General features: G+C 32.2%; 1 protein-coding gene and 1 pseudogene across 1 annotated transcript in view; both read left to right on the plus strand.

Moving 5' to 3' along the window:
- The first annotated feature begins 7,018 nt into the window (after positions 1-7,018).
- On the plus strand, positions 7,019-9,887 carry LOC148575042 (uncharacterized; annotated as a pseudogene).
- Positions 9,888-9,971: 84 nt separating this feature from the next.
- The window catches only part of LOC110268944 (protein LNK1-like), a 33,563-nt gene continuing 30,853 nt past the window's right edge, over positions 9,972-12,681 (plus strand). Inside the window, exons 1-2 of the mRNA XM_088504419.1 lie at positions 9,972-10,010; positions 10,133-10,278. Coding sequence (XP_088360545.1) covers positions 9,972-10,010; positions 10,133-10,278 — 185 coding nt within the window. The remainder of the gene's footprint in view (positions 10,011-10,132; positions 10,279-12,681) is intronic.

Raw genomic sequence — 12,681 nt, forward strand, 5'->3', positions numbered from 1 at the left:
TTTAAATATAATTTAAATCTGCAACCGAATAGTCTTTAACCTATTGAACTAGAAAATATTGTAAACAACCAAAAAGATTTTTTAAAAAAAAATACAATAATTCATTAAATTTTGAACAACAATTGAGGAAATAAAACAGTCTAAAAAGGTGGAATAAACAGTTTACCTATTCTAAAACTGTCAAAAAATAATTTTCAAAAAGGGAACCTCCATAAAACGACTAACATAGGTTTCTGTAACACTATTATGTATTAACCAATCTAAGATAAGTAGATAACCCAATCAAATGCACCATACATGTAAGAATACCACCTAATAGACTCTGGAAAATGTCAATTAAATCCAAATGTTCATTTCAATATATATACTCAATAATTTTTTTAAAATAATATAATTCACTAATATATATATATATATATTGTTTTCTTCATTGTTAAAAAATAATGTCTTAAACCGTTAACGTACCTTCTTCTTTTTTTACCAAAGATATGAGACTCGAAGAACTCGCAACTTCTTAATTGAGTATGGTGAGACTATGCCATTTGAGCTATTACTCATTGGCGCCTTAACGTACCTTCTAAAAAAAAATTAATGCAATCACATGTATCATTTTATTCGAGGTAATGTATTCAAATAATAAAAATGAGCTTACTTTCAATTAATTGTGTGCAAGTTAATACTATCATAACAAACTTAAATTTGTAGAATTAAGCTAACTATTTCAAAATTATTGAATGGTCTTGAATCTTGATAGTAAGCTGTAAGTTGTAACGTCAAATAAATAAAAGAATAAAAAAAAGGGAAAGTAAAGTTAGGAGTGGGAACAAGTTGGGGTTGGAGGGACCAAAGCTTCCACTTAGACACCATTTTTTTTTCTTAACTTTGTGACCAAACATATTCCATAGCATATATAGAATCAAATGGAGGGTACCCTCCACAATATATATAACCCAAAAACCTATAAAATTTTCTTCCCATTTTCCCATGATTGTCCTCACATGGATCCCAAGTTCCCGACCTACAACAATGCTTATTTAATTTATTAATTAATTGTTGGTTTTGAAATTAAAAAGGCAACTAATCGCTACTATAAATTATGCCAAGTTGCATTGTGCTCTATTCCTCATATGTTCCCACTTGGATAAATTTATGTTTAGTAGTAGCCCCACATAATTTTTTGCTAATTAAATCTAGATGGAGATGGAGAAGGGAATCAACATATATTGATTCTCTAAAAGGCAATTTCATAAGGTTACTTTGGAAAGAGGTTTTTTTTTTTTTTTTTCTTTTCATCCAATCAATGTATATGTTTGTTTTCGATCTTAATTCAATCCATTATTTTTTCCTCCTTATATATAGTACCTTGAGAGAATTAAACCATCCAATTCATAAAGAAAAAGCTAACACACATGTGAGATGTGACTTAAGGGGTAAATATGTATGTAAAGGTTATCGATTAAAAAAGTTTATAAAAAAATTAAGTTTGTAATATATTTATTATGTATTTAATTATTAAAATAAAAATTTTAAAAAGTTTCTATTAATCATAATCTTACCATATGTTTTAGTTAAATTAAAGATATTCTTTTTTCTGAAGAAATTTATTTTATGAATAAATTTATTATTTTATTATAATCAATTACACATCGATTAGTCCATAAATTTTTAATTTCACTAGTAGTTCAATATAATAAAAATTTTAATTTAAATCTTATTATATTTTCTAAATTAATTCATCAATTAAAAATTATTACTATGCATGTTCATCCCCAAAAATCTTTGACATCGTTCAATCCTAGGAGTTGAGTCAATCTTCAATGACGGAATAATAAATAATATATGTTTAAGAGAAAACTGAATATCAACTGAGAGATAATATTAGTTTATTCCAAATGAAACGTTTGTAACTGCAGGCCAAGGGTAGATATGTAAAAACCCAACCAAAACCATGTTAATTGGTTTCCACGTGGTTTCTGCATACAAAATTACAAAAAATCGACCAATCATAGTACTGTCTCTTTTTCCTCTTGGCAACCAAGCGCAAGTTTAATAATTATATCTATAGTATATATTTATTAATATTATTAATAATTAAATAAACCTAAGCTTTTAAAATTAAAGGCTTCCTTGTCTTTAGTCTTTGGTGACGTTTATAATAAAGTTGAAAAAGAAAGCATTCCTGATTTGAGGGGCTGGTGATGGTGGTGGGAGAATCAGCAAACATGTCCCTTTGAAAAACTATAGAGAGCAAAGCAACAACAACAATAATAATAATAATAATAATAATAATTATTATTTTAATAATAACAATAATTATCCTATCCCCATTCATCATTGTGAGAGCTCACGTATATTTCACATCATTAATCCCTATTTTTTGTTTCTTTAATTTTTTTTTTTTCCAGTTTGTCTTCTCTTATTTAATTAACTTTAACTAGTGAGTATTAAACTTTAACAAATTATTATATTTCTATATCTTCGACTTAGTTTTCTATCAGCATGAAGCTAGCGTGCCTAATGGCTGGTCTTAATATATATTAGTTGGGTAAAAACAATAACAAGAAGTCAATAACACTGGCAATTACCAGAATAATAAAAAAATAAGTATAGAAAATTAATTTTTAATTAGTCAATATTAACTAATTTTTTAACTCTTATTTTATAAAGGTTTAGAATTTAGCGTTATAATTTAGGATTTAGAATTTAAATTTTAAAATTTAGAGTAAAAATATAATTTAAAAAATTAGCTAATGTTAACTAAACAAAGTCAGCTCCTTAATTAATTGAATTCAATAATAATAATAATAATAATAATAATAATAATAATAATAATAATAATAATAATAATAATAATAATAATGAAATTAAATGTTAGTGCATAAAGAGATGCAAGAAATGCACCAAAAGAAAAGTGATGAGTTTAGGATTTTATTCTAAACTTGCGAGTACCGACTAATGTCAAACTTATCTAAACTTTTTATTTATCCACCAACAAAGAATCATAGTTTTCTTTTACATAACTATTTATAATTTATTCTTTTTTCATGCATGCATAGAATATTATGCTGTGTGTTAAATGATTCCTGATGCATGTGTGATCGATCTGATATATTCTTTTAAGTTAAAAAGCGAAGCGACAATTTCAGCATTATTTTTGCTGTAAGCGTTTTAATATAAAGAAATGAAAGTGACTCTTAATACAAGGCAAAAGACATGTATACATACATCACCGGTAAATAAAAATAGAAAAATATATTAAAAAAAAACTAACTTTTAGTTAGTTAATATAAATCAATTTTAGAATTTAAATTTATAATTTAAAATTAATAATTTATAATCTAAAATTTTAAAATAAATAAAATAATTTTTTAAAAATTAATTGAAAAAAAATTAATTTTCTAACATTACTGGTAAAATTGATGGTTCCATCTTCTAATTGGGCATTGCCTCAAAGCATAGCATATAATTCATATCATTATATAATCAATCACTATAAGAAGGACAAGTGTCAAATAATAAAGTTTGTTATACTTTTGGCCTAATAATGCAGATGTACAACCAAATGCACACATAGCTAAAGTTTGATTGGTTTTATTGTGGCTTTTTTGCCCCTGTATGTGATATATTATTATTAATTTATTATATATAATATATTTTTTTCTGATGAAAAAGCTTTTCTAATTTGATACCTATCTTGGAGAAGAACTGAAAGTGCTTATCCACACTACTACCAGTGTAGCATATCAAACCCTAATAATACCTAATCCAAAATTATAAATAAAATGGAAGAACAAATAATGATTGGAAACATTGCGAACAAATGAGTAAAAAGGTATTGCTTTAATTTTCTTTACTCCTTACTTTAGGAAACAAAAAAAAAAGCATTGATCCTTGAAAAAATTTCTCCTGGTCAGAATTATTATTTCTACGACGTTAAAATAGATTTGGAGACTATGTTCGTAACGGATAATAATAGAGATGTATATATGTGAGTGTTTTTAAATGTTAAAATATATATATATATATAAGATTAATCCAAGATTGTCAATACTTTGAATCCTTTAATCCTAGATTATTCAAGTTGGAGAACAGAAAATTCTTTTAAAAGACTCACACATCATTCGTATATAGAATGTCCGACAAATAGACCAAGTTAGTTGGGCTCTTGTGATAATAACAAAGGGAAAGATGAATGTAACTTCTTTATAATTTAAAATTTTGAAGTTTATATATCAAAAAGGTTTGTGAATATCTTAATCTTATGTTATATATATATATATATATATATATATATATATATATATTGTTGGAGCAGACTATACCCTTTATATTTATCAAGGATTTACATGCAGGTTAATTACTTTAAACTTTGAAAAAGATCATTGTAAGTCATTGTTTTAAGAGTTCTTTACTACAGGAAAAAAAATGGAGTATTATCGGATTTATTGGTATAAAAATGAAATTAATTTGCCCATAATAAATTTATCGTCAGATTTTGTTTAGTTCTAATTTGATAGTATAAATTTTGAATATATTACCAATTGTTGAAATTGCATCTCTGAATTTGATACGAATTTATCAAAACTGAATTTAAATTGAGAAAATTCAATCTCATTATGTGCTCCGCTTTGAAAATTTATGGGCAGACGTAGAAAGCATGGAGGAGATGGAATTTAAACTTAGCTTGGCCTACAAAATTCTGTGAAAATAATTTCTCAATAAAAAATCGAGCTCTTCCCAAGAAAACTAATTTTACCCACATTCCATTAGGTTGGTTATAATATATGAGTAGATCCAACCATCTTTCGGTAAAATAGAGTTTACTGCCCCTTCGTGGGACGCTTACATCCATGTAATTAGAACCCAAATTAGTGAATACAACTTGAGATGGTATTTGATGGATGTGGTGCATTGTAAACCAGTGTGGCAAAAGACAATCGCATTGGAACATTAGACGAAAAGAATAAGTTAGAGGAAGAACAATCATTAAATTATCAAAAGAATAATATAATAGAATGAGTATATAAAAAATAATATAAAAAATTATAAATTGTACCTTAAAAAGATCAACTTCGATGAAAAATGAAGAATACATTCTTATTCTATGAAGTAGTCAGAAAAGAATAATAAATTAAAAAAATGTGTTGACTCTCAGATCTAAACTCACGAACCACAAAAAAACACTATATATAGCCTTTTTTGAACAAAAATAATTATATAAATTAGTTAATATTAAGTTAATTTTTTATTATTTACGTTATACATCATATATTTGCCATGATTAAATAAACCATTATCATATCATATACATTTTTATCATGATTAGAATCATAGATTTTTGTTTTAATTTTTTAAGGTAGATATCAATATCAAATTACCAAAAATTACAATTAATTTAAAATTATATTACAATGATAGAAAATTAAAATTATTGACAATTAACATAACTATGTATTAAATGCTGATTTGATGTATAGTTATAAAAAATTATTGACAATTAACATAATTATGTATTAAATGCTAATTTGATGTATAATAACTGACAATTAAAATAATCACTACTAGAAAATTAGTTATTACAGACGGATATTTTCAACGGATTTTATCCCACGAAAATACAGACGAAATTTCAGAGGAATTTTTTGTCGGAAAACAAAAAAAAATGAATTAGCATAAATTACAGATGGAAAAGAGAATCCGTCGATAATTCCGTCGAAAAAATTAATTTCTTTTCATGAAAAATAATTACAGACGGAAAATTCGTCTGTAATTTAAAATTTTCCGTCAGAAATGTTATATTCTGCATTTTATGATCGATTGTGCCCAAGCTCTATTCATTCACAGCACCAAATCAAACGAGCTCAACCTAGCATTCCCTCTCCGTCGACGAGCTTCTTCTTCTCCTTTCCTCACCCACAGCGCCACCGCCGGCTACCCTAACCACCGCAGCTACCTTCTCCTTCTTCTCCTCTTTTTTAAACACTGAACCAGTAGAACACAGCTCCTGTCTCTCTCGTTCTTTCTTGTTCGCAGAACAAAGCAAGCTCAAGCTCCACCACCGCCGTGCCTCTCTCGTTCTGGCTCGCATATCTTCTCAGTGCTACAGCCATCATCTCCTCCAGTCAATGCCGCGGCTACCTTTGCGCAAGCCCTAGCTCCGTAGTGACCAAAATCGGTTCCACCATCAGCCGCAATTCCACCTCTCTCTTTCCCCCTGTTCAAACTGTAGAGGGTTCAATTAATTTTGTTTAGTTAGTTTGATTATCTCTGCTTCCAGGTTTTGGTTTCAAAATTCTTTTAATTTCTGTTGAGTTCAATTAATTTCATTTAGTTAGTTTGATTTTAGTAATTAGTTTAGTTAGATTTGTTTTCTGATTAGTGGATTTTTAGGTTGTTAAAATAGGATTAGATTAGGTTTTGATTCTGAATAGCTGAGAAATGTTTAGATTGTTAATCTGGATTGCTGAACAAACAGAATTCAGAGAAACACTCGTGAGTTTTTCTTTTTCTTCTTCCCTCCCCTCTATGAATTTCGCTGTGCACACCAAGTGTTCGATGGTTTGCTTATTTGTTGGTTTGACCTAACATGCACATCAAGTGTTTGTTAATTAGTCTCAGTGGATAATTAGGTAGATATATGTGCTCAATGTTGTGTTTGTGCAGACGAGGTGTTTGATCTAATGACTGAACTGCTTTTGAAATAGGTGTTGTTTCTTTCTTTGGAGTCATAATGGCTTATTGTTTTCTTTTTTTGAAAATTGATTAGGCCTCAATCTGGCTTTGATTTTGCTTCTTTTGTGGTGTTTAGGCATTAGTGACTAGCTTCTGCTCGTAGTAATTATACTAGTATCTTCAATTGAGTCTCTATTTTTGAATTCAGATTTAGTCTCTGTTTTCTTCACTGCTGTGCTTTTCTTTTATGTGTACATAAGTAGTAATATGTATCTTTATTCTTACTATTTCACTCTTAATTATTTTTATGTTGCAAGTTCTGTCAAGGGGAGGGGAGGCTGTACAGATGACCACTGACCATGAACCTAATACTGAGCGAGGCAACATTGAGAACAGAGGTAGCTTTGTCTCAAACATGCCAGGTTCTTCAACTAACCCTGAATTCTATGCTTTGTTGCTACTAATATTCAGTGCTGTTTTTTGTGTTTTCATTCATGTTTCCTTTTACTATAGGAACTTGAGTTTCGTTTGTTGTGATATTAGCTTACTCAATTCCTTTTACTATAGGGCAGTGTCTCTTCTCTGACACTGATATTCTCTTTCCTAGAAAAAAGAAACTTCTTTTGGAACAGAATGGACTACATGTTACAAAATCTCAGTTTACGAGGTATGCTATAAGAACCGTTTACTCAATTAAAACCTCCTTGTCTTTTTATTGTTCCTTTGCTGCTTTTTATAACTCGAGTTTTTGTGCAGGGGTGTGAGAAAGAGGTTGCTGAGGCTGGGAAGCAATCCAATGAGTTCTTGCAGGAGTGTCTCCTGCGATTATCGTGGGCTCCTGTTCACTCAAACGATCAAAAGATGTACAACGTGGGATAGCAATGCTTGAAGGTGGCTCCAAATTTCCTTACCTTTTGAGTTAAGTTTTCTTCTCTCTAACATTCTTCTCTCCAAATTTTGTTACTTTATTCTAATTATTTGAATGTGTTCTTGTTTGATAGTTGACTGAACAAAAATTGATAAAAAGGGAAGGTATAAGCTTTTCTTGTTGTTTAGGAAGCTTGCAAACAAGATTGCAGCTTCTGGTTACTATGTGGTTATTCCGGACTTTTTTTATGGTGAACCCTATGATTCTCATAATACTAATAGGCCTTTAGGAGAGTGGCTAAAAGATCATGGAACAGTTAGTTCTCTTTAATGATTCAACATTATTTCTTTGTTCATAACTTTCTATTGGTGAACCCTATGATCTCTTGATTGTTTAGTTTAGTAGTTCTTCAATATGGATAAAACTTCAGAAGTGTGATGCTACAATCTCGTTAGAATTTGACAGGTGGTAGGCTTGTTTCGGTTGAATGAGTGGAGTCGCCATTATATGCTCTCGAGGTACTCATTTTGATTGTGCACAACTCCTTCTTTGTAAAGGGTAAATGGAATTGACTTCGAGCAGATTAAGGTAGATATTTCCAAAGGTCAACACCTCACTCCTGACTTTACGGGTACTTATTTATCTATCTATCTATCTCTATTTGTTGGTGTCTATTATCTCTGCTCTGCTGATTCAACAAATTTCTATCTAACATGTCTTATATTTCTTGTACGATTTGGTTGCAATAGTTGGTGCTGTCCGCTCTGCTACTTACATGCGTTGTTTGATGTCTTTGCAGAAGTAAACCCTCTGCAGAAAGTTCCAGCTATTGTTCATGGAAACTTGAAGCTCTCCGAGAGGTAATTCTTGATAAGGAACCATGCTTTTTAACCCTCCTTTCTTATTTTAATGCTTATGGCAGTGCTCCATTGCACCTGTTGGTTATCACTGGGTTGTCAAGGTTATTTATGTACATCATGGCTATCAAAATGAAGGAAACATGTTGGGATATCCTAATTTAAATCTGAAACATGTCATGTATTTTATTTAAGTATCCTCCATTCTGTTCACTTTTTCGTTTTGTTAGTCTAATTTGTGTAATTCACTTTATAAATACATGAATCTGTGTTTCTTTACAATGCTTATGTAAGTGGTGGAATTAATCTTGTTTTCTTTTGGCAGCCATGCAATCCTAGTATATCTTGCTTCTGCTTTTACTGGAATTGCTGACCACTGGTTAGTAGAACTGTCTCATCTGCTTCTTGTGACCTGATGAACTGCTATTGTTCCAATCTTTATAGAGTACTCATTACTTGGGAACTCGTAGATTTCAGAATTGAACCGTTACATTGTCCATTAGTAAAACACGATTTTGGGTTCATTTCCCTCATTTCTGTATGTTCATTGAAAGGACAGATTAGGGTGACAGAGATTAGAATAAATAACTTCATAAATTATAACATCTTCCATTTTGATTCATCAGGTATCTAACTGAGCTGTCTAGAAGAGCCAAAATTAACTCAGTAATGGATTGGCATTATTCTAATTTATGAAATGAAGCAGGTAGATACATTCTAATTTCTATTTTGAACTCCTTTAAGTAATGTGACTAGCCATGAGCAGTTGATTTTTTTCTATAGACTTGTATGCTACTTAGCAATTAATTACTAGAAGAAAATCCAGGAATGTGGTTATTATCCATCATTTGTTGTATGACTTTGCTGTGAATTATGTAATACTTACTACACTAGTACCTGCCCTTGGCCGTCAACTGAATCCAAAAGCAGCTACTGAAGCAGAAAAAGTTTTATTATCTTCTCTGAAAGCACTGGAGGATTTCTAGTTCAATGGAGATAATGGAGGCTTTCTGTGTGATAGCACCCAACCATCGGTGGCTGATCTCAGCATGGTTTGTGAACTTATGCAACTTGAGGTAACTAGATATGACTTTATCATTATTATTGTCATTAATGCTCCATTACCTGATAAATAGCTCTTGTGAGTATGGTAGCTATATTCCTAAGTCTTAATTTGTGAGCTTAAAATTTCTTATTGTAAACGATGCTATCAATTGACTCGTCATCTTGAAATCTTTGGTTGAACCACAATGGTGGTTGGTAATATGTGTGATATCTTTTAGCATGAATCTATAAGATATCTAATTCTCTAATTGAACTCTGAATTATCACAGGTTTTGGATGAGAGGGATCGCAGTCGAATATTATCTCCTTACAAGAAAATTCTTCAGTGGATTGAGAATACAAGAAATGTCAAAGTAATAAATTTGTGGCATATTGTGGGCTTTGTTCTATATGCAAATCAGGAAGAAATAGTCTCTCCTCCCTAGTAGGTCTGTCCTTTTCATGGGTGGCATTATCTTCAAGGTCTAGTGACTCTTTGAAGTTTGGCACTACCATCAGTGTTTTAAGGCATGTGCGTGATAGTCTTTCTTTTCCTTTTTCATTCTTTGGTAAGGTTCCAAGATGTAAAGCTTTAATGCTAAAATTGTTATCTATTTATAATTATTACTGCAAGTTCATCAGTTTCATTGATTATAATTTACTTCGGTAACAAAATTTTGCTTGGCTGCAGTTGGATATTAGAACCAAATTGTGCCTAAGGGATAGTTTGTACCGTTTGGCTAAGAGTGCCGAGCAAAGACATAATGACTCAATTGCAAATGGTTGCACCAGAGATGATCAAGCATGCAAATCAATGGTGCCACATAATGGTAGCAGGTATTGGTTGCTGTCTTCACTTCAATTTTATTGCTCAGAGTTATAAGTACTTAATGTCAGTGCATAGAAAGTACTGTTAAACAAACTTTTCTAATTTATTGCAGAAATATAATGCTATTTAATCTTCTTGATAAGTTGATGAGCGGATAATTTATACGCTTTTTGGCATTGTTTTTAGTATGTTTTTAGTAGGATCTAGTTACTTTTAGGGATGTTTTTATTAGTTTTTATGTTAAATTCACATTTCTGGACTTTACTATGAGTTTGTGTGTTTTTCTGTGATTTCAGGTATTTTCTGGCTGAAATTGAGGGACTTGAGCAAAAATCATATTCAGAGGTTGAAGAAGAACTGCTGATTCTGTTGGATTCTGACCTCCCTACACTCAAAGTAGATTTTCTTGAGCTACAGAACTCAACATGGCGCACTTCTAATTGCGTTGGAAAGTAGACATCCAGGGCTTTCCAGCAATATATAATAGTCCATACTTTGGTCGCGTTTAGATGATGCAAAAGAGCGTTGAACGCCAATTCTACGCTGTTGTCTGGAGTTAAACGCCAGAAACACGTCACAAACCAGAGTTGAACGCCAAAAACACGTTACAACTTGGCGTTCAACTCCAGAAAGAGCCTCTGCACGTGTAACATTCAAGCTCAGCCCAAGCACACACCAAGTGGGCCCCGAAAGTGGATTTATTCATCAATTACTTACTTCTGTAAACCCTAGTAACTAGTTTAGTATAAATAGGACTTTTTACTATTGTATTAGACATCTTATGATATTTAGTTCATCTTAGGATCATAGTGATCTCGTTTGGGGGCTGGCCATTCAGCCATGCCTGAACCTTTCACTTATGTATCTTCAAACGGTAGAGTTTCTACACTCCATAGATTAAGGTGTGGAGCTCTGCTGTTCCTCATGAATTAATGCAAAGTACTACTGTTTTTCTATTCAATTCAACTTATTCCGCTTCTAAGATATTCATTCGCACTTCAACATGAATGTGATGAACGTGACAATCATCATCATTCCCCCATGAACGCGTGCCTGACAACCACTTCCGTTCCACCTTAGATTGGATGATTATCTCTTGGATCTCTTAATCAGAATCTTCGTGGTATAAGCTAGTGGTGCACGAAATTGTGATCTCAGACAACGGCGCCAAAAACTCTGTACGCACGTCTTAATAAATCGTTTTTCATTCAAAACTTCGATACAACTGACCAGCAAGTGCACTGGGTCGTCCAAGTAATAAAACCTTACGTGAGTAAGGGTCGATCCCAAGGAGATTGTTGGTATGAAGCAAGCTATGGTCATCTTGTAAATCTCAGTCAGGCGGATATCAGATGGTTATGGAGTTTTCGAAAATTAATATTAAATAACAGAAAATAAAGATAGAAATAATTATGTAATTCATTGGTGAGAATTTCAGATAAGCGTATAGAGATGCTTTCGTTCTTCTGAACTTCTGTTTTCCTGCTGTCTTCATCCAATCAGTCCTACTCCTTTCCATGGCTGGCTTTATGTAAGGACATCACCATTGTCAATGGCTACTTTTCATCCTCTCTGTGAAAATGGTCCGATGCGCTGTCACTGCATGGCTAATCATCTGGAGGCATCACCGCGGTCAATGGATGCATCCTATCCTCTTGTGAAAATGGTCCAAATGCTCTGTCACAGCACGGCTAATCATCTGAGGTTCTCGATCATACTGGAATAGGATTCACCCTCCTTTTGCGTCTGTCACTACGCCCAGCACTCGCGAGTTTGAAGTTCGTCACAATCATTCAATCCCAGAATCCTACTCGGAATACCACAGACAAGGTTTAGACTTTCCGGATTCTCATGAATGCCGCCATCAATCTAGCTTACACCACGAAGATTCTGATTAAGAGATCCAAGAGATAATCATCCAATCTAAGGTGGAACGGAAGTGGTTGTCAGGCACGCGTTCGTGGGAGAATGATGATGACTGTCACGTTCATCACATTCATGCTGAAGTGCGAATGAATATCTTAGAAGCGGAATAAGTTGAATTGAATAGAAAAACAGTAGTACTTTGCATTAATTCATGAGGAACAGCAGAGCTCCACACCTTAATCTATGGAGTGTAGAAACTCTACCGTTAAAAATACATAAGTGAAAGGTTCAGGCATGGCCGAATAGCCAGCCCCCATGATCTAAGAACTAAACGTCCGAGGATGATCAAAAGATGTCTAGTACAATAGTAAAAAGTCATATTTATACTGAACTAGCTACTAGGGTTTACAGAAGTAAGTAATTGATTCATAAATCCACTTCCGGGGCCCACTTGGTGTGTGCTTGGGCTGAGCTTGAATGTTACACGTGCAGAGGCTCTTTTTGGAGTTGAACCCCAGGTTGTAACGTGTTTCTGGCGTTCAACT

The sequence above is a fragment of the Arachis ipaensis genome, chromosome B2 (assembly GCF_059453495.1).
Source record: "Arachis ipaensis isolate K30076 ecotype BB chromosome B2, ASM5945349v1, whole genome shotgun sequence".
Lineage (NCBI taxonomy): Eukaryota > Viridiplantae > Streptophyta > Magnoliopsida > Fabales > Fabaceae > Arachis > Arachis ipaensis.